The sequence below is a fragment of the Lineus longissimus genome, chromosome 12, assembly GCF_910592395.1.
Source record: "Lineus longissimus chromosome 12, tnLinLong1.2, whole genome shotgun sequence".
In the NCBI taxonomy this organism is placed as follows: domain Eukaryota; kingdom Metazoa; phylum Nemertea; class Pilidiophora; order Heteronemertea; family Lineidae; genus Lineus; species Lineus longissimus.
Genome location: NC_088319.1, coordinates 15538472 through 15557765, shown reverse-complemented (window position 1 = coordinate 15557765; position 19294 = coordinate 15538472). Strand labels below are relative to the sequence as shown.

Below are 19294 nucleotides of genomic sequence, written 5' to 3'. Positions count from 1 at the left end.
AACAATTAGCTTTGGGAGGTTTTTGTGTAAGACAACCTGAGCTTTCAAACAACTGTATGAAGTCCTCAAATGATTGGAGACCAAATTCCTGGTCCAGATCTGGTACAGGGTAGGAATATCCAGGCTTGAATTTAACAACTGCCATTGCTGCCATGGCAGTCGGTGCCCTCAAATGCGGCCTTCGTGCCCTCTCAATCTTCTTTTCGGGACCCAAGGCCGAAATGGCTCTAAAATTGGTGCCCTAATAATTTTGCAATTCAAGGCCTGACCAGGCCTAGTAGCACAAGTACATGTAATTGTCAGCCTTGGAAAGCTCAGAAAGACTGGCAGAAAAACCTTGCATCAGAAACCAGAATCTTTACAAAATTTACAACATGCTCCACGATTGATAAAACCTTCAATTTTAGACAAAAAACAATGACATCTCGGTGCAAGTGTTTATTAAATGAACATGATGAATCGAAATCACACAATATATTTGGTGACTTAGGTGGTAAAGGGCTGTACGACATCATTTGAAAGCAAACCTTGCCGTACAGGACAGGCAGGAAAGGTGTTTTAATACCTAGACTGGTTTTAGCCTTTAAGGATTTTCAGGAGGTTAGCTTACAGTTAACCAACAAACGTTTGTTTTACATCACGTGAAGTCGTGTTGCATTATGAAATAAGAAGAATGACATGTGGCAAGTAACTCAAATGGCCTGCGGTGGCAAGAGCACATAGGAAGGATGTACACTCTTTTACGTCGTTACATGCATCATAATGACCTCAATCATAATTGAGCACAAAATCTGATTACAAGAAAATTACCAATGCACGTCATTAAGGTTTCCCCACATTCATAAAACTGCCAGTGGAGAACAATGTCAATTCATACCAACTATTTGCCCTCACGACTTTTTACATCAATGTCAACACTTTCACTTTTTTTATCATCTCTTTCACTTTTCTGACAACAGTCACCAGCTACCGATTTGACAATTTCAGATTTGGAACTTGAGGAAGAATCTGTTTCCATGGTTATGGCTTTTTCAATGGATTCTGCAGATTCCTCAGTTTTGGTAGTATTTGCTGAATCAACATTGTCCCCAGTGCTAATCCTTGATTTTAAGTATGTACTATCAGAGTTTGGTGCATGAGAGGCGGATGCTGCTGCTGCTGCTGCTGCTGGGCACTCCGTTTGTTCGCACTGATTAGGATTTCTGCTTATCGTGCACGGTGCTCCCATCTGGTGACCTGTGTAGGAATCTTCGATTTCATCTGGTGCTTCCTGCTCGGCTAGAGAACTCAGCATGGCTGGTAACGACCACGAATTCCTTGGCAGAACCGGACATGGCATGCTGAAGCGTCTGTACTGAAGACGGGACCCCATTGGTGGCATATTCATCGGCATCTGCATTGGTGACATCGGTGGATACATTGGTGACATTGGTGGATATACATGATTATCCATGTCACGCCCTTCAAATGGGTCCCTATCGAAATGTGGTGTCATTGGCGTTGCTGGGGTCATTGGAGAGTAACGACCTTCAATTGGCAGCGCGCCATCGTAGGGCCGTGGTTTTATGTAGATCTGGATTGGCCGTCTAAACCCTGGAAGAAAAAAATCTATTAATTTCAAGTTCCTATGATGGCAAACAGCATTGCCCTCGAAAAAGCCAGTGCTCGGAAAATCTTCGATTTAGCGCGAAAGTGATTCAGTCCATGGAAGCTGCAGGATTTTTGCCACTGTTTCATTTAACCTTTTTTTATTTATGATTAGAATTACCTTGGTTTTTGTTGAATGGTACATCAATGAACTGGCATGTGCAGAATCCACAGGCACTGGACAACAAGTAGTCACGGAAGTGCTCTGGTCTAAACTTGATTGACTGGAAATTGCTGAAGATGGTGTCCTGGAATAGGAAAGGGTGAAAAAATATCATCACCAAAGACATCTGAAAATTTATCTAGGGCAAAGGCAGGGGCCTATTACTGTCAAATCAAATATAATTCTGTTTGCAGGCTAATGGGGGAGTTGGAGGTCCACAAAACAGAAACATCCAACTTTGCTGAGGAGCTATGACTTGAAATGCAACATGAATTGCGTTCCACGGTCATAACTCTTAACATTCAGAGCCAGATGTTACCAAGCATGCAAGCCTTGAAAATTGTCAAGTCCATATATACTGACCACCTGTTACCTTACATCGAATCTAAAGTTGAACCTCCCTTAGCAGACCCCTCGCTAGTAAGGAGACCCTCTTTATCAAGGACACTTATTCTGGACCCAAATTGGTTAGGACGACACGTGTTCCAGCTAAAGGCTGACCCCCCTTTCCTTCTATATTCTCATTTTGATAATAAAACCTACAGTTAATTTTTTCTTCTTTTTGTAGGAAACCCATGGTTGTGGCTCCAGGATCAGTATCCCACCGGGACGAAGCTGCTTGGCAATACGGCGGAAAAATCTCTTCAGGCCGTCATCTCCCCAGTTGAAGTGGACCCATTTTGTGACACTCAGGGCCAGGACGACATCGTATTCTTGCTTCTGCAGGTCTAGTAATGAATCAGTCTCGAGCACATAGTTGGCCTGGAATGGAACAAAATCTTAGTGAAGATAAGAAATGTAAATTGACATACAATAACAATGGGATTTCTAAAGATTACTGTGCCTTGAAATGAAGAAATAATGACATTGACCACAAAATTTTAGAATCTGTTAGAAACCACTTATCTCACTACCAGTACTCCTTGACAAGGCAAGAGGTTGCTGGTGAAACATTGTCAGATCAGTTTTAATTCCAACTTGACATCGTTGAAAAAAAGAAATCCTACCTGTCGAAAAAGCACATTCTTGGGGAATTTCGAGGGCAACGGTTCACTGACAGCTTTCTTTGATATCGGTCCAAAACAGGTCTTCATGGAAGAAGGAAACTTTATGGCCATGTCACCTCCATCCTGACCCGGCAAGTAATACTTGATGTTTTTTCGAGCTGCCCCAATTAGTTTCCCGTCAATGTCAATTCCTGTGATTTTATTTGGTTCGAAGTATCGAGCGATTGCCAAGGTGATGTGGCCCACGTTGCAACCAATATCTAGCACATCTTTGCCTGTGAACCAGTCCTTCTTGAAGCATTTCAAACGATTGTCCTCAAGTTCTGGGTTCCTGTAACCGTAGTAGCGGTTGTAATTACCATAGATGAATTTCCCACCAGCGTTTGAATTACGTGGTTTTTTATTTGGCGGTTGTTGGTTTTGATGGGAGCGCTGTCCATCCTGTGACTGACCACTATGCTGCCGACGATATTTGCTCCCGCTTGGTGATATACTGTCACCCTTAGGATCCGAATCTTCACGGAATATATTCCTAGCTGCGCTTGAACTCGAGTCCGGCTTACATTCACCACGTTCACTACTCAACCGTTTTCTCCGGCGCTTGGGTGAAATCTGAGGGATCACAGGTGAAACAATTTTATCTTGTAATATCGGAGGGGAGGTCGCTTTGCTGCTCTCTTGTTTTGGCGGTTCCACATTCTTTTCTGTATCTTGGTCGATTTCAATAGACAGTGGTTTTGTGACATCAGGATTTGGTGTCTCCTGAATTGAGGTCTCACTCAGAAGAGAATTGGATGAGTCCTTCTTCTTATGATGCTTGATGCGCTTTTTCTTCTTCAGAAGTTTTGCTAGCTCTTCATCATCACAGTTAAGATTAAGCGGATCAGTAATATTTAGCGGAATTATCACATTAACTGGTAAGCGCCGGTGAGCTGGAGTTGCAAGAGGCGATGAAACCGGTGTCGCCTGCTCAGTATTATCAGAAGGCAACCCATTCAAGTTCAGCGGATCATTGATATTTCCGCCAAGCAAAAATTTAGTTGGAAGCACAATTTTTTCTTTCTCGTTTTTGGTACTATGGCGACGCCTACGAATCTGCTGACTGGCATGTCCGCCACGATCATATCGCTGGTGCAGATGAGAATGAGACAAAAATCTTCTCCGCCGAAATGCCTGTTGTTGTCGTCTTGGATCGTCTAACTCGGCCTCCTTGTTCGAGCTGGTCGGACGTGTCGATACAGACTTTGATCGCGTCCTCATAGCGGGTGGGGCAAGACTTGACATCCCCTCGCCATCGGAGACCGAACCTGGCGCATCTGTCATACCGATGGGCCTCGGCATCATCGGGCATTTTACAGTGGTAGTGCTCAACTTAAATTCAGTCCTCTGAAACTGTGTTGGCTGTTTGACACCAACACTCATTCTGTCCAAGTATAGTTTACAACATTCACAAAATAAGTTTCTCACATGAATTTCATAAACCGGCTCTCACAAATCTTCTGTTGGAAAATCCAACAGTAACACAACTGCATGCAGGCAACCTGCAATCTGAGAAGTCAACGCACGTGTGACGTTTTATTTATAAACCTTGAGCGCCCTCTGTCGAACAGAATTTTAAATATTTTCTGCATAATTTATGCAAAATTTAAAAACAAGGATTGTTCCTTGGACGCTTTTCAACGCCTCCTAGCTCACTTAATCAGCAACGTAAGGCACCAAAATTCCAGAAATAGGCAAATAATAGTCTAAATAAACGCATCAACACAAATTCATCGACTAACAACCTTCTGTTTTCCACCAAGAAGCGATTTTTTAGCCCGTTTGCTCGCACCAAGAAAATGGTCTCCCGAAAAATCGCACACTGCGCATTCGCAGACCTGGGAACGCAATGGATTGTGGGAAGTGTTTTGGGTCGATTTCCATAAAGCAGACAAATTTCCAAATAAACGTCTAAATAATCCATCAATTATCAGGTTAGCCTTGTAAACTATTCATCATCAACCCTGTAATGCACGCACCGCATTGTCTTGTGCTATTATGCGCTTAGAATGATTTTATTACGAGTATTTTGGAACGATTTAGGTCACGTCCTAGTTTCAGTCCCGGGAAATATGAATGTGAATGACGTTCTGCAGACGACGCGACTCTTGACATGCTTGAACCTTGAGGACAAATGTAGTCAAATCCAACTCTTTCACAGTGTTGTCCTTCATGTAAGGGCCCAACATCAGCTAGTTGTAGTTGAAGTTGTTATGGTTTTGTAATCTGACTTTACCAACTGTTGAAAGCAAAGAGTAGACTGAAAGACTTGATTAAATTCATTATAAGAGCCAGTTTTTATAAGAGTCAGGCAGGTGGTGATTCATGACCCTCTCAGATTTGTTCCTAAATTTTTTTATTGGTAGATATATGTTAATAACGGACGGAAATCACATTTTCTATCCTCAATAGGGTCCGCTTTTTTTTTAGGGGCCCCTGGAATATTGGGGTCAAAATGGGCCTAAATGGCAAAATAACCAAAATGTGGTTTTCAAATGCTGGTATTTCTGTGCGCCCTTAGTGAGCCACACAGATTTTCATGCGTGTAAGTCTATTGGGTATTGACTTTCAGAAAATGTGAAAATTTTGGCGGCTGACTTAGGGCGCAGCCCATAGGTGGCGCTGCAAAATGCGACATTTCGAAATTACACACACCTTCAGAGAGGTTGTGTGGTTTGCGCCCTAAGTCAGCCAGGGTGTTTCATGCGTATTATGATACATTAGCACCTACTGCTTTGATTTAAAGGAAATTTACAGCGGCTGACTTTGGGCGCACAAGTATAGGGGGCGCTTTTTGCCGCCGAAAGGTGAAATTACCACCTTTTCGCACAGCAAGTTCTCCATGCGCCCTAAGTCAAAACTGATCAAACATAGCTCAACTAGTCACCCAGCATCTCTAGTACCAGTGGTTAGGAGGGTTTCATGGCTGATTTGCGTATTAACCCTTTTTGCACCGTTTTTTGTCGGGACACTAGACAAAAAGGCTGAAAATGGAATTTTGTAAACTTTCTCCGATATTCATAAAACTTACAGGATTAGCTCCTTTTGCACTGAGAAAGGTGTTATTAAAGTTTCTGTGGAATGCAGCAAGCCACTTTTGTTGTAGGCTGCCATTTGGTGGCAATATTGGAACTATAAAGCAAAAGTACCAGTTTTAGTGGAATTGTATCTTTCAAACCAATTATTTGATTTCGATCAAATTTGGAGTACATTTTCACTGAATCAAAGCTAAAACTTATTTCAGTTCTAATCAGCAATCTATTCAATTTAAAAAGTGTGCCACACAAGACAAAAGTCAGTTCAAAAACAGTATGATCTGTGAATTAAATGTTGGTTTAGCCATTCACCAATAGGTGTCCTTCCTGTCTAAGACATCAATCAAGCATGACAAGACATTGCCATGTGGCATGACATTTAAAAAAATCTGTTTTAATCCAACACATCCTGCATTTTGTAAGTATGATGATGGCAATATGTTATAGATAAGACTGATATAATTTTGTAAGACATGCAATTTTTTAATCTCGGGGCTTAAAAAAACTATAAAAGATCATAAAATGTGAGATGGGTGTGGCAATTGTTGAACACACAGTGCATGCATGCATGCATCAAACAAACTGCATGCTAAAGTGGACAAGCCCACACCCTGTTCACCAAATGATCTTGCCTTGAGAACTGACCCGCCTACACAATACTTTTGCAGTTCTTCCCTTTCCTTTAGTTTGCTGCTTTGAAGATGGCCTCATCAGTCTCAGAGACAGAGTATGAGAAATGCTGTTTTTTCTCGGATCTTCAAAACTGTGGGGCTCACAAAAAGAGTCGCAAGACTGGTATTTGTCAGGTGGCGGACTTGAATGCTGAGGTGAACAATCACATCAGGAATCTTGGACTGACAGTAACAGACAACATCGAGTTAAATGAAAAAACACTTATTGAAAACCGTGCAGGCAGAGATCTCTTCGCTGACAAGTTCATTTGTGCCCATCACAGATTTTCGTTTGGTATCTATTGGAAAAGTCCAGCAATTTGCCAACATCCAGAACATCCAAGAGTTGATTTTCAATCTAAAAAAGCCCGTCTTGCCACCAGACCTGCTACTCTAAAGCTTGCACAGGAAATATCTGAAAAATACCAAGTAAAGTTCCCAATCGGTGGACCGATATGTTCAAAGCATCGCGCGCCAGTGACCTACGTTCAAGTTGCCCATGACAACCGGGGTGAAGATGGGCCTGTTGACGATGATGCAGATGATGAAAACCAAGGAGGTGTACCTGATAATGTCGATGATGATACAATGTTTGCAGGTGGGTCGCAGGAGGAACTTCATGAATATGTTGACAACTTGATTCACAAGGAAAGCGTCAGTCCAATGAAGTACCAGGTGAAGTCACCTGTCCATACCTTGGCTCCCTCAACAGTACGCTACCTTGGGCGAAAGTACAAACAGTATCAGGCAGAATTCAGAGCAACTTTGTGTGAGAAAATTGCTCCAGGGCAGGGCCAAATACTTGAGCAGATGCTTTCCAATTCTGATCGAGAATCCGAAGATGATGAGTTTGACGACTTCCTTGAAAATCTCTGTCAGGCGTACGAAGACTGCACATCAGAAAAGTCGAGAATCGCCGTCCTGTCAATGGTTCCAGTTGACAAATACAGCAAACAGAAGATGATAGATGTTTTTCAGTGTACGAAATATCAAATTGAAAAGGCCCGGAAACTGAAGGACATGTATGGACCAGCTGGTATAATCCCAGAAAAACATTGGAGTCGCCAAAAACTTGATCATGGCAAGGCTGAGCATTTTTTGGACTATCTTTTTGACTCGGGGGCTCTGCAGGATGTTGCTTATGGGACTACTACCCTGAAGTACGACTCGGGAGACAAGCAGACTGTGCCACATGCTGTGATAACGTCTCTGAAAAGTCATGTGATCTTTGACTATCAAGGCTACTGCAAAGATGTCGACTTCCAACCACTTTCCAAATCGACATTATGGAACATCCTTGACGCAATCAAACCAAGCCAGCGACGTGCACTAGGTGGTTTGGATAACACTACAGCTGATGGTTTAGAAGGTATTGATGGATTAATGGGACTGGTAGAAAAGGAAGATCTAGGATTTGATGATAGGAAAGTGGTTAAGCACAAACTGGAATCTGGGAAGCGATATATCAAAATGGCCTATAAAATGCACTGTGAGGATGTCAGCACATGTGCAACACACTGTTGTCAGTTTGCCCTGAGCAATTCGAAAGATGAGAATTTCAAGAGCGTCACCTGTACCCATGTGCATGAAATGTCATGCCCAGATTGCAGCAACCTGATTGATACCCTCGATGATATACAGTTGCAGTGTGACAAGAAGGGTGACCCTGAACTGTCATATGATGTTAGCCGCTATATCAGCATGGTACTAGAGTGGTTTCGACATTCCCTAAGAGGGGTTCAACAGGACAAGGCGAAACGTGACGCGATGAAATACCTCGACAATACCTCTTGCACTGTTTGGCTGAAAGATTGGGCACAAAAGGTGCTCCCACAGAGTTTTAGAGAAAAGCAGTCAGACTACTTTGGCAAGAAGGGGATGTCTCTGGCAGTTGACGTATTTTTCCAAAAGAACAGTAGTGGGAAACTGTCCAAGCTTGTCTATTTCACTGTACTCTTTAGATGCGATCAGGATATGTTGTCGACATTGAATGTGGCAGACCATGTCATAAAGCAGTACATGACTGATAATCCTTTGGTGACAAAGCTTTTCATCAAGTCTGACAACGCAGGGTGTTATGCAGCAGCATCAGCATTTGAAGCAGAGTATAGGATATGCAAGAAGTACGGCGTTGAGCTTGTGCGACATGATTTTAATGAGCCCCAATGTGGCAAAGATCAAGCGGACCGTGAAAGCGCAATAGCCCGAAAGCTGATGAGAGCTTATGTTGATGCCGGAAACGACCTGTTGAGTGCAGAAGATGTGAAGTTGGCCATTCAGTTCAAGTCTGGTGTTCCCAATGCCAAAGTGTCCGTCATTGAAATCGACAAAACGCGTTCAGATGCTACTCGGGCAAAGATTCCGAACAGTCAGTCCATCCATTCAATCAAATTTCTCGAAGAAGGAATGATTGTTTGGCAATACTATGGTATTGGCGAAGGAAAACTAGTCAGTTACTCGACCTCTCCCTTTGAATTCATCTCTGGAGTGGATGAGATCAGTCCCTTTACTTCTCAAAGAAATGACACCCAAAACCTAGCAATGGGCTCCAAGCACCGTCAGGATCGATCGTACTGTTCTCTGATATTCTGTTCAGACAGCGGATGTTCCCAAGAATTTGAGACTCAAGAGGACTTGGAGGAGCATTTGATCTCAGGTGATCATACCTATTCCGAAGTCAAGTCTGGGATGGACACTGTACGGTCATCATTTGCCCAACGAATCAACACCAACTCAATGCTGCACAGCCATACCATAACTCCAGCCTTAGAAGTCAGCTTTGATCCCACTCAATCGATTCATGCGCCCCTTGTCAGTTTTGAGGGCTGGGCTCTGAAACCGAAACGAAAACAGACACGACTAAATGTGAAACAGAAAAGCTTTGTTCTAGGATGCTTCCTGAAAGGAGAGACGACAGGGAAAAAGACCACTGCTGAGAACGTTGTCAAACTGATGCGATCTGCAAAGGATGCACAAGGCGCAAAGATGTTTTCACCAGAAGAATACTTAGCAAGAGATCAAGTTATATCACAGTTCTCTCAATTTATGGCCAAGAAGAAACGAGGTGGAACACTTGAAATCCCAGAAGCTGACCCAACTGATGATGGTAGTGACAATGAGGATGAAGAGAATGAGCAGATTGATGAAGAGTTAGAAAGTGTTCAGGTAACATCAATTCCATCCGATTTGAGTGAAACAATATCCTCGACAATTTTCTTTTTACCGAAAAAGATTCTACATCGATGTTTTACCTCCAGGAATCTGATCTTCAAGCAGAGCAACATATCATAGTTGATGAGTTGATCAACGATTTTCACGAAGAAAACATGGGGGAAATGGAGTACCATGCAGGAGATTACGCAATCATACAGTGTGGAGAGAAGGCATATGTTGGGATGGTACAAGCTGTTGATGGCGAACTTTGCCACATAAAATACATGAGACGAACAGGTAATTATGGAATCGTGATGGATGATTCTTCCCCAATGGAAATCGAAAATACGACATATTTTTCAACCATATGCCCATAGTTTGATAGTATACATGTCAGTAATATTAGCTGGTACTTTTCTGTATTGCAGGATTGTATTTTGGATGGCTTGATGATGAACATGCATCTTGGCAGGACAAGGATGACATTCGCGCTAGATTATCAGCACCATCCATTGATCGCCGTGGACATTACATATTCTCAAAGAAAGATGACCAGAACATGAAACTATATAAACTGTAGTTCACTGTTTAGATGTGATGATCCAGTTGGACAGTTTGGCCCTAATGGCATACTAACTATTTTGATAGTAATTTGCTAAATTTCTGCTGACATTTAAATATTGGTGAAGTTTTACACCATATTCATTGTAAAAGTGTTTAAGTTTCTGAGATACTGGTGATTTCATGGTAATTTTTGAATACTTTTGATTTTGAATAAACGGTTCATGATATAAAGGTCAAATTGCTCCTTTTTCTGTCAAATTTCAATTTTGCCACCAAGTAGCTTGCCACCTTGACCTAAAACTCACAAAAAATACTTTCTTTAACGTAAGGAAGTTAGCCTGTAAGTTTCATGAATATCGGAGAAAGTTCACAGTTTACCATTTTTGGCCTTTTTGTCTAGAGTCCCGACAAAAAACGGTGCAAAAAGGGTTAATACGCAAACCAGCCATGAAACCCTCCTAACCACTGGTACTAGAGATGCTGGGGGACCATTTGAGCTATATTTGATCAATTTTGACTAAGGGCGCATGGAGAACTTGTTGTGCGAAAAGGTGGTAATTTCACCTTTTGGCGGCAAAAAGCGCCCCCTATACTTGTGCGCCCAAAGTCAGCCGCCGTAAATTTCCTTTAAATCAAAGCAGTAGGTGCTAATGTATCATAATACGCATGAAACACCCTGGCTGACTTAGGGCGCAAACCACACAACCTCTCTGAAGGTGTGTGTAATTGCGAAATGTCGCGTTTTGCAGCGCCACCTATGGGCTGCGCCCTAAGTCAGCCGCCAAAATTTTCACATTTTCTGAAAGTCAATACCCAATAGACTTACACGCATGAAAATCTGTGTGGCTCACTAAGGGCGCACAGAAATACCAGCATTTGAAAACCACATTTTGGTTATTTTGCCATTTAGGCCCATTTTGACCCCAATATTCCAGGGGCCCCTAAAAAAAAAGCGGACCCTAATGAGGATAGAAAATGTGATTTCCGTCCGTTATTAACATATATCTACCAATATAAAAATTTTGGAAGAAATCTGAGAGGGTCATGAATCACCCTCTAATAGGATCTTGCCTGATTCTTATAAAAACTGGCTCTTAATGGGATGGTGGCGGTGCCAGTACTGCCACGCCCTCTTCTAATTTTTTGAGAGTTGCCTCATTTTGTCTATAGGCCTATATCATATACTGTATAACATTGTAATAATACTTTGTGTTTTTTCTAGTAAATAAAAGTTTCATTCTCAGTATTGTCCGCAGAATATGAGCGTTTTTGTCTTTGTTTCTGTTTGTTTGCCATGGTTGTGCCTATGTCCTGATCTGGTGACAGTGATGTTAACAAAGCCTTCTGTAATCCACTGATAGCAACAGTGTGGGTTTGTCTATTTCTTTTTAGCTGATTGAGATTTGAAAAGTAGATGCCAAGAAGAAGACCCTTAGACAGTTAGAAAACACAATGTCTTTCCAACCCCCAAAGAAAAAAGCAGCCAAATCCTTTTCAGGTATAGAACGAAGTTGTACATATTTGAGCCCTGATTGAAGCTCCATATGAGAGGTGTGTGGTGGGGGGGGGGGGGGGGTCATACTCCAGTCATGTCTCATCTTCGATTGCAGGTATAATATGATTAAAAACTGTAAAAAGTGGACTTTTATGTTCCATCAAGAATAAATAACACTAGTCTTTATTAATTCATCCTGGTTTCATTGATTGTAAAACCTTTTTAATCAAAACTTATAAGCAAAACTTGATACCTCATCACTTTCAGAAAGTGATGAGGTATCAAGTTTTTGTCTCATTTCAGTTCCAAAAAGATCTGTGGATGGTGGTGGAGATGGTCCTCAATTTTTTTGTGAAGAACCTCCCTTACTAGTCAAAAAGAAGAAAGAGGCAACAAAAGTGGTAAGACTAAACAAATGGAATCAGGATTTTATTCAATTGACCTATCTTTGCCTATGCCTGAAGCATTATATTGATGACTGGTTTCCTGCAGTTTGCAAGTGGGACAGCTTGGCTGACTGTGGCTTTCACTCTGTGCTGAACATTATTGTTTAGTCTCTCAAATACAATAGGCTTCCAATCCATGTGCATGTACAAATCAATCCAACAGACTTAAGTGCACAGTCAACACCCCACTTTTGTTGCAAATGAATGATATGGAGATCATTATCAGTTTTTTAGCCTGAGTATAGATGTCACTAACTAAATATCATCAGTAACACTCTACTCCAGTTTACTAACACGGTTACATAAATTATCATAATTTATTGCAATCATAGTTTTAAAACGACTGGATTATTGTTGCCCTAAGATTATTGTGATAGTATTGTAATGGTGATGTTATTATTATGGCCCCAGGCTTAGAGTAAATGACTATCGGCGAGTCTATTATCTATATCAAGTGAATTGTCATCGATTTCTCTTTAAATAGGCTAGATCTGAACAAGCCAATGAGAAGAAAAAGGTGAAGAAAAGAAAATCCAAATCAGAGGTTTGTATCAAAAATGCAATGTGGCAGTTTTCAACTGGTTAACCCTTTCATAGTGTGGCAAAATAGGCAAAAGTTCATGTGTTGTCTTTTTTGAATCCCTGTAAGCCATTTTTACAAAAACTGATATTTATTGTGTTTTGCAATGAAACTCTTGCACAGTGGAAATGACATGATGACTGAAGTCTTTTCAGAATGATGAAAATTCTGAGCCACCCAAACACAAACTGAAGAAACCAAAGAAGAAAATCACAGGAAATAAGGAGGAGAAAAAGCCACAGGGTGAATCAGAGCGAGGGGAAAGGGTGAGGAAAGGAAAAGATGGAGCGAAGAAATCAAAGGATAGTGGAGAAAAGAGATGTGGTGAAGATGTGGAAGACAGAGAAGAAATGGAAGAAGAACAAAATGAAATAGAAGATCACTTTGAAGCCTTACTCAATGATATTGAGGGTAAGATATGTTTCCAGTAATGAGTTACATGTACATCGCAGTGAGACTTGGTGAAGATTTATCATTCCAATTTATCATGGTTGTGTGTTAGTCTAAAACTCCCCTCCTTCGAAAGGACAAAAAAGACCCTGATAAGGATCCTACCAATCTGATCAGGGGTAAAGGATGAAAGTTTCAAGGTCCTCTGGCTCTGTATAGAAGGCCTGAAGAAGTTCATCTTGCATGACATGAAGTCTCCCACAGCTGACAACAGTATAATCCATGTTTTTCATTCCATGGTGAGATTGTGACTTTGTCCTACAGTATTTCTCTCTGTGTAGAACTGCAAGATGAAGTGGAAGACGATGATGAGGACCCTGATGAAAATGGTGTTGTCCTCGACATTGACGTAGAAGCGCTTCCTGATGATATACGGCAGGTTTTTAATTCAATAACTAATGTCTTAAACTGGGTTTGATTGTCCCACTTGAACATTTACGCTTGCCCAGGACAACCATAAATTATCTCTCTGTAAGTCTTGCGTGGGTTGTGATATTGTCCCTGTTTTGAATGCTCTTTTTCAACAGTATTCACCCTGTTGAGGTATGACTAGCCCATTCTTTAAACCTGTCCCTGGTATGTCAATAGTTTTGTTTCTGTGTGTTCTTCGGATGGTGACATGGACATGCTGTGAGATAGTCACTAGGACCTTCCTCGTTAGTCCTGGTTTGAGATATTGTCCTTTGTGAATGCTCTCACAATATTCACCCCGTTTCATTACAGCTTGGAAGTCCTGAAACAAACCAATGAAAGTACCACGGCAGCAGCCTGGAGAAGCAGCCAGGAGCAAGCAGATAAGGCAGCATCGAAGTCCAAGAAACAAAAAGGTTTGCATCTAAGAGTCAAAGAAGGAAGCTTGTTCACGTCCACCAGGTTGATATGAAGAAGAAAGTGTCCATCGGTCCAGAAATTTACTCTGCTCTTACCGTTCATATCTCAAAACCACATCCATTTCTCTGCCTTTTGTTGTAATGGATAACTTCTGAACTATTTGCTGTTTTCAAAGTTATGTTCTATTGTTAATTGAATGTAATGTCGTTCTGCTGATTCAGCAGAAAAAATCAAGAAGAAAAAGAAGAAGGGGAAGAGGTCGAAGAGCGAGTCACATGAAACAGAGCCATGCGGCACGGCTACCGGAGGTGAAAATGTGGATGTCTTCAGTCCTCTGGAGTCCCAGGAGGAGACACGAGGTGAGGCCAAAACCAACACATACCTTTAATAATTTTATATTTGCAAGAGGTCGGAATACTTGTACATCGTCATTTCCCTCAGACTCTGGCTCCGGTGTCTCAAAAGGTGCAGGACTGGTGAGGTATTGCAAAATTGGGCTGTTGGGCATTGGGTGCATTTTGATTTTGTACTTTTTTAGATATGTCTTTATCCATTTCAGGTGGGGTCTATGAAGAAAAGACGGAGAAGAAAGTAAGGAAGAAAAGGAAGAGCAAGAAACCAAAGAAAGTAACAGATGAGACAGAGATAATTGAGGAAGATATATCTGGTTTGATGGAGCAAGATGCAGCTGGCGACGGTGAGGGGGTTAAGCCTTTGTCACCCTTGGAGCAGCTAGAGGTTGATCTAATGAAAGCTGAACTTGAAGAGGGTGAGTGTTTCCATCAAATCTTACTGCAACATAGTAGACTACCTCCCTAAGTTTTCATATACGGCCATTAGGTGATCAGATTATGAATATCTTGTTGCTGCCCTATTTATATGAGACATGAAAGTTGTTTTCAGGACTTAGTCAGGTTTATTCATTTCTTCGTATTTCAGTTGGCACATGGGTGCAGTGTGACAACAGATGGTGTAGAAAATGGAGGTTGTTAAGAGATGTGAGTGACCCATCGGAGTTGCCAAATAAGTGGACCTGTAATATAAGTACAGGTAGGTTTTATTCCAGCATGCCTCAGTACAGAAATGCATGTGTATGCGGTTGTGCCATAACCTGCACCGTAATCATGGAGATACACTGCTTGACTACCCTCATCAGGACATTCATCCCGTTTTTTCCAATCAGGATCCACCCCTGATGTTCCGCGTATCATCCTAACTTCCTATTACTATCCTTTAACAGATGAAGACTTCGACAGCTGTGATATACCTGAGCAAACCTGGGACAAGGAAAATGAGGAGAACTTTGTTTATGCAGAGTTTACTGAAGGTTCTATCGTCTGGGCCAAGATGGATGGATATCCATGGTGGCCTGCGATGGTCCAGAATGATCCTGACCTGAGGACATTCTATGAGTCGGAGGACATTAATCCTATGATGCCAGTAAGTGAAAATACAATGTCACTTTCTTTGTGTTACTGCATTACAACTCAAGTTCTAAGTTCATAAAGTATTCCATTCCAGCTTGATTATACAGATGTAGTAAAAGCTAAAGCCCTCTGTCGAGTTTGCTTTCAATGTGTGTTCTTCTTAAAGAGTTTCTGTTTTTGTCCACCTGATTTCATATTCACGATATTGTCCATTCCAGTTGTACTACCATGTTGTGTTCCTTGACAAGAAGCAATCTCGTGCCTGGGTGAGGAAGGGCTCTATCAAGGCATTCAACTGCAACCAAGAGGAAGAAGTGGTCGCTTTCCCTGTACGGTGATATTGTTCGGTTTGATGCGTTTGATTTGCTGACATCCTCAGATGTGGATTTGGGGAACCGTTTACCTCATCTTGAACAAGCTTATTGGGTACACCTGTAAATCAACTTCTCACAACAGCAACCTTTGTCAAAAAGCCTAAAAAGCGGTTTTCTGTTTTGTAATGTGATTCCATTTTCTTTTCAGTACATGGCCAAAGGGCAGAGCTACAAGAAACAGAGAGATTTTGCCCTTCAACAGGCTGTGAATGCTGCTGGTATGAGCATTGAAGTAAGTTCGAGTTTACACCTTGATGACCAAAATAAAAATGGCTATCTTAAATATTTCATGTTTTACTGTTTGACATGCAGAATTTCAAAATCCTGCCACAAACCTCTGTGCCAACACTAAAATATCTTACTCTAGGCCATTATTTGGGGTAAAGGAAATAATTTAATGAAGACTTTTTGATTCTGTTTTTTGCAGGAAAAGCTAACAAAGTTTGGATTCAAACAGAAGAAATGTTCAAAGCAAAGTCAACGTTATCATGATTTGCAAATGTCGATGTCTGATGGTGAGTATTACAGATAATAGCGATCAGAAATGGCTTCTATAGAGGGATAAAGAACTTCACATACGTAATATCATAATGATGAATTTCTTCACCTGGATGTTGTGTCAGACTTAATGTGTTTTATGCTGTAATAAGTTCGTACTCTGTGATGTCATGATGCAGTAAATATACATGTAGCTGACCTTTGATGACTAATATTTTAATTTTAATTTCAGATGACGATTTTGATGTTCCCATGCCAAAAGAGCGTGGCAGTCGCAAGAAGAGAAAAGTTGACGGGGAAAATTTGGATGATGTGAGTAAGTATTGCGATTCTGATTGGAAATTTTAATGTTGATTTTCTATTTCAGTCATCAAGGGAAGATTGATGGTTATCATATTTCCCCTGTTACCTTGATGACAGCTACACCCTCTGGCAAAAATTGCAAAATATGTTAGGATTTGGGAAATAAAGGCTTCCAGTAACCTACAGTTGGCACTCTTTTTCATTGCAGAACCTGTCTCAAAGCACGGGAAGTCAGATGTAAAGAAGAAAGTCAAGAAAGCTAAATCAAGAGAGAGGACGGATAAAGACGGGAAGAAGATGAAAAAGAAGAAAACCAGAAACGACGTTGAGAAACACTTGAAAGTGCTACCTGAAAACCCTAAAGTAGACTTTAGATTTAGAAGTAGTAGTCAGAAATGTAGTAGTGGTAGTCAAAATCGTAGTAGTCAGAAGAATGACAGGGTATACTGTACTGATAATGAGAATGAAGGGGACGTTTTAGATCTTGATGATGCGGATGATGATCATGTTGATGATGGGGTTGTTACTGCTGAAAATAAAGAAGTTTGCAGTGATGAAATTATCCTAAAGGAGGGCAAAATTTGTGGAGAGGTGACAGAGAAGGATGATGTGGTTGAGAAGACACAAGAATATGATATGGAAGTACCAGATACAACAGGGTATGCAACAGTTAGGGAGACGGGCAATAAAGGGAAGATGAAGTGTAAACCTAAGAAAAAGGAAATGATTGAAAAAGACACGGAGGGAAAGATAGCAGAGATTGCTGAAAATGGTGATGGTAAAAAGAAGAAATCGGCAAAACTGAATAAGAAAGAGCCATCTGAGTGTGCAATTGGTGGAGAGAAGAAATTGGTTAAATCTAAAGAGAAGGTGATGTCTGACAATAGAGAGAAGAAAGCAGTTAAGCCAAAGAAGAAGGTTGCCACTAGCGAGGGTGATGATGGGGAGAAGAAAGTAGTTAAGCCAAGGAAGAAGGAGGGAGTTGATGGGGAGAAAAAATTGAAGAAGAATTTGTTGAAGAAGTTTGGTGAGGAAGGTGTTGGAAAAGATGCTGGTATGGCTACAGATAATGGTGATGATGGTGAAAAGGAACCAAAGAAGATAATGGCTATAAAGAAGAGGAAGAAGAATGATATAGATAAGGAAAATGTGAAACTGAAAGAGAAGAAAAAGAAGAAGCTAAATAGTGAAAACACCGAGGACAGAAAGAAGAAGAAGGCTGTGAGTGAGACTGGGGAAGTAAAGGAGAAAAAAATACAGAAGAAGCGCATAAAGTCTGAGAGTGAAGGTGAAGAGAAGCGGAAGAGGAAGAAAGTGAAAGGAAAGGGGGATCCTGTGAAGACTGAGGCATCCGCAGACTCGGAGTTGACCCGTGATGCCGCTGAAAAGGAGAGTGTCATTGAATCTGTGAAGGCAGCAGAGGACAATGCGAAGGAGACAGATATTCCTGGTAGCAAGTCTAAGATATCTTGGAAGAAAGTCCAAGGCAGTCCCTGTTCGTCACAACCAAAGGTATGCAGCAGTCCGTCAGCAAAGTCTGACCAGAAAGCTGAGAAAAGTCCCATACAGGCGGTCGCCCATATTCCCAAGACCGTTGATAAAATGCATAGCAGTCCGGCTAAAGCTGTTAAAGCTCAAACAGCATTGAAGATGGAGAAGAAAGTTGCTGGTCCAATGGATCGTTTTCTTGTCAAGCCCAAGTCGAAGTTTGTAGCCCCCGTCGTTAGTAGATCTACTGCAAATGTTAAGACAGACACAACCCAGACTGTTGTGAAGACGAAAGCCGTTACCCCAAAGAAAACTTCAAAACTTGGTCTAAGAAAGGAAAAGAATAACGATGCCAAATGTCGAAAAGAAAGTTCCCAGAATCATAAAGTCAAGATTTCAGCAGAAGTACATGAAGTTTTTGACAAGGATAGTCGGGAATTGGATCTGGTGCTACTGGAGGCATCGAAGGAATCCTTTCAATGCACTGTACCAGCTGATCCAAGACCTGAGAGCCCTGTCATGGAATTTGAAGACCTTGACAAGCCAGACAGTCAAGTTTTACAGGTCCCCACAAGATGTGACAGCCCTGAATTTGATCTCGCTGACAACCCCGACCGCCAGGCAATGGATGTCGGACCTGTAAGTCCTGCCATGTCAATGGCAGAAGATGAAAGCCAGGAGATGGATCTTGATGCTGATTCCCAACCGAAGCATATTCAGGAAAGCTCTAGTCCACTTAAAGTAGTTAATGAAAGTTGATTCTGTCTGTTAAACACATGATGATATAAATATAAGTTATTATTATCTGTTATTTGTAACGGGCAATTCAAAATGAACCGCGAAGATGGCATACTTGCATAAGAGAAATCGTGAATACATCACAAGCACTCTTCCTGATGCTATTAGTATTGTTCAGTCCTTGTTCAAATGAATAGAGTTGTTTTAATCGTTACCAAGAATTATTTTTTATCAAAGTGTTCAACCTTTAACATATTATCACTTGATTTTGTTACTGTTTATCTGTCTCTGTTAATTGATATTTTTGTAGATTATACAAATTTGATAAGACATTTTTAATAAATTTATTTGTTATAAAAGAGTCTTGTATTCCTTACCCATGAGG

At 41.2% G+C, this 19294-nt stretch overlaps 2 protein-coding genes and 1 long non-coding RNA gene across 3 annotated transcripts; 2 read left to right on the top strand and 1 right to left on the bottom strand.

The window, feature by feature from the left end:
• Positions 1 to 423: 423 nt before the first annotated feature.
• LOC135497013 (7SK snRNA methylphosphate capping enzyme-like) lies at positions 424 to 4753 on the bottom strand. The gene is made up of 4 exons (XM_064786645.1): positions 2818 to 4753; positions 2354 to 2572; positions 1769 to 1895; positions 424 to 1593 (listed from the first exon to the last, which is right to left on the bottom strand). Exons 1-4 carry the CDS (start codon positions 4237 to 4239, stop codon positions 881 to 883), a joined length of 2481 nt encoding a protein of 826 aa, XP_064642715.1. The 5' UTR covers positions 4240 to 4753; the 3' UTR covers positions 424 to 880.
• Positions 4754 to 12071: 7318 nt separating this feature from the next.
• Positions 12072 to 13123, top strand: LOC135496626 (uncharacterized). Its single transcript, XR_010448703.1, has 3 exons — positions 12072 to 12175; positions 12705 to 12764; positions 12956 to 13123. It is a non-coding gene; the product is annotated as an uncharacterized LOC135496626 (long non-coding RNA).
• A 27-nt stretch (positions 13124 to 13150) lies between these two features.
• Positions 13151 to 18930, top strand: LOC135496566 (uncharacterized). Its single transcript, XM_064785928.1, has 12 exons — positions 13151 to 13211; positions 13532 to 13625; positions 13974 to 14077; positions 14303 to 14440; positions 14641 to 14850; positions 15021 to 15131; positions 15322 to 15521; positions 15727 to 15837; positions 16031 to 16114; positions 16310 to 16397; positions 16613 to 16696; positions 16892 to 18930. The coding sequence occupies exons 1-12, from the start codon at positions 13151 to 13153 to the stop codon at positions 18928 to 18930; spliced, it is 3324 nt and encodes a 1107-aa protein (XP_064641998.1).
• The last annotated feature ends 364 nt before the right edge of the window (positions 18931 to 19294 follow it).

What these genes read in the sequence shown, in the direction of transcription:
- LOC135496566 (XM_064785928.1), top strand. Translation starts at nt 13,151, where the DNA reads ATGGAAGAAGAACAAAATGAAATAGAAGATCACTTTGAAGCCTTACTC. An exon ending in GCGCTTCCTGATGATATACG is followed by an intron (nt 13,626 to 13,973) that starts GCAGGTTTTTAA and finishes GTTTCATTACAG; the next exon opens with CTTGGAAGTCCTGAAACAAA. An exon ending in GGAAAATTTGGATGATGTGA is followed by an intron (nt 16,697 to 16,891) that starts GTAAGTATTGCG and finishes TTTTCATTGCAG; the next exon opens with AACCTGTCTCAAAGCACGGG.
- LOC135497013 (XM_064786645.1), bottom strand. Translation starts at nt 4,239, where the DNA reads ATGAGTGTTGGTGTCAAACAGCCAACACAGTTTCAGAGGACTGAATTT. An exon ending in AGAATGTGCTTTTTCGACAG is followed by an intron (nt 2,573 to 2,817) that starts GTAGGATTTCTT and finishes GTTCCATTCCAG; the next exon opens with GCCAACTATGTGCTCGAGAC. An exon ending in ACCATTCAACAAAAACCAAG is followed by an intron (nt 1,594 to 1,768) that starts GTAATTCTAATC and finishes TTTTTCTTCCAG; the next exon opens with GGTTTAGACGGCCAATCCAG.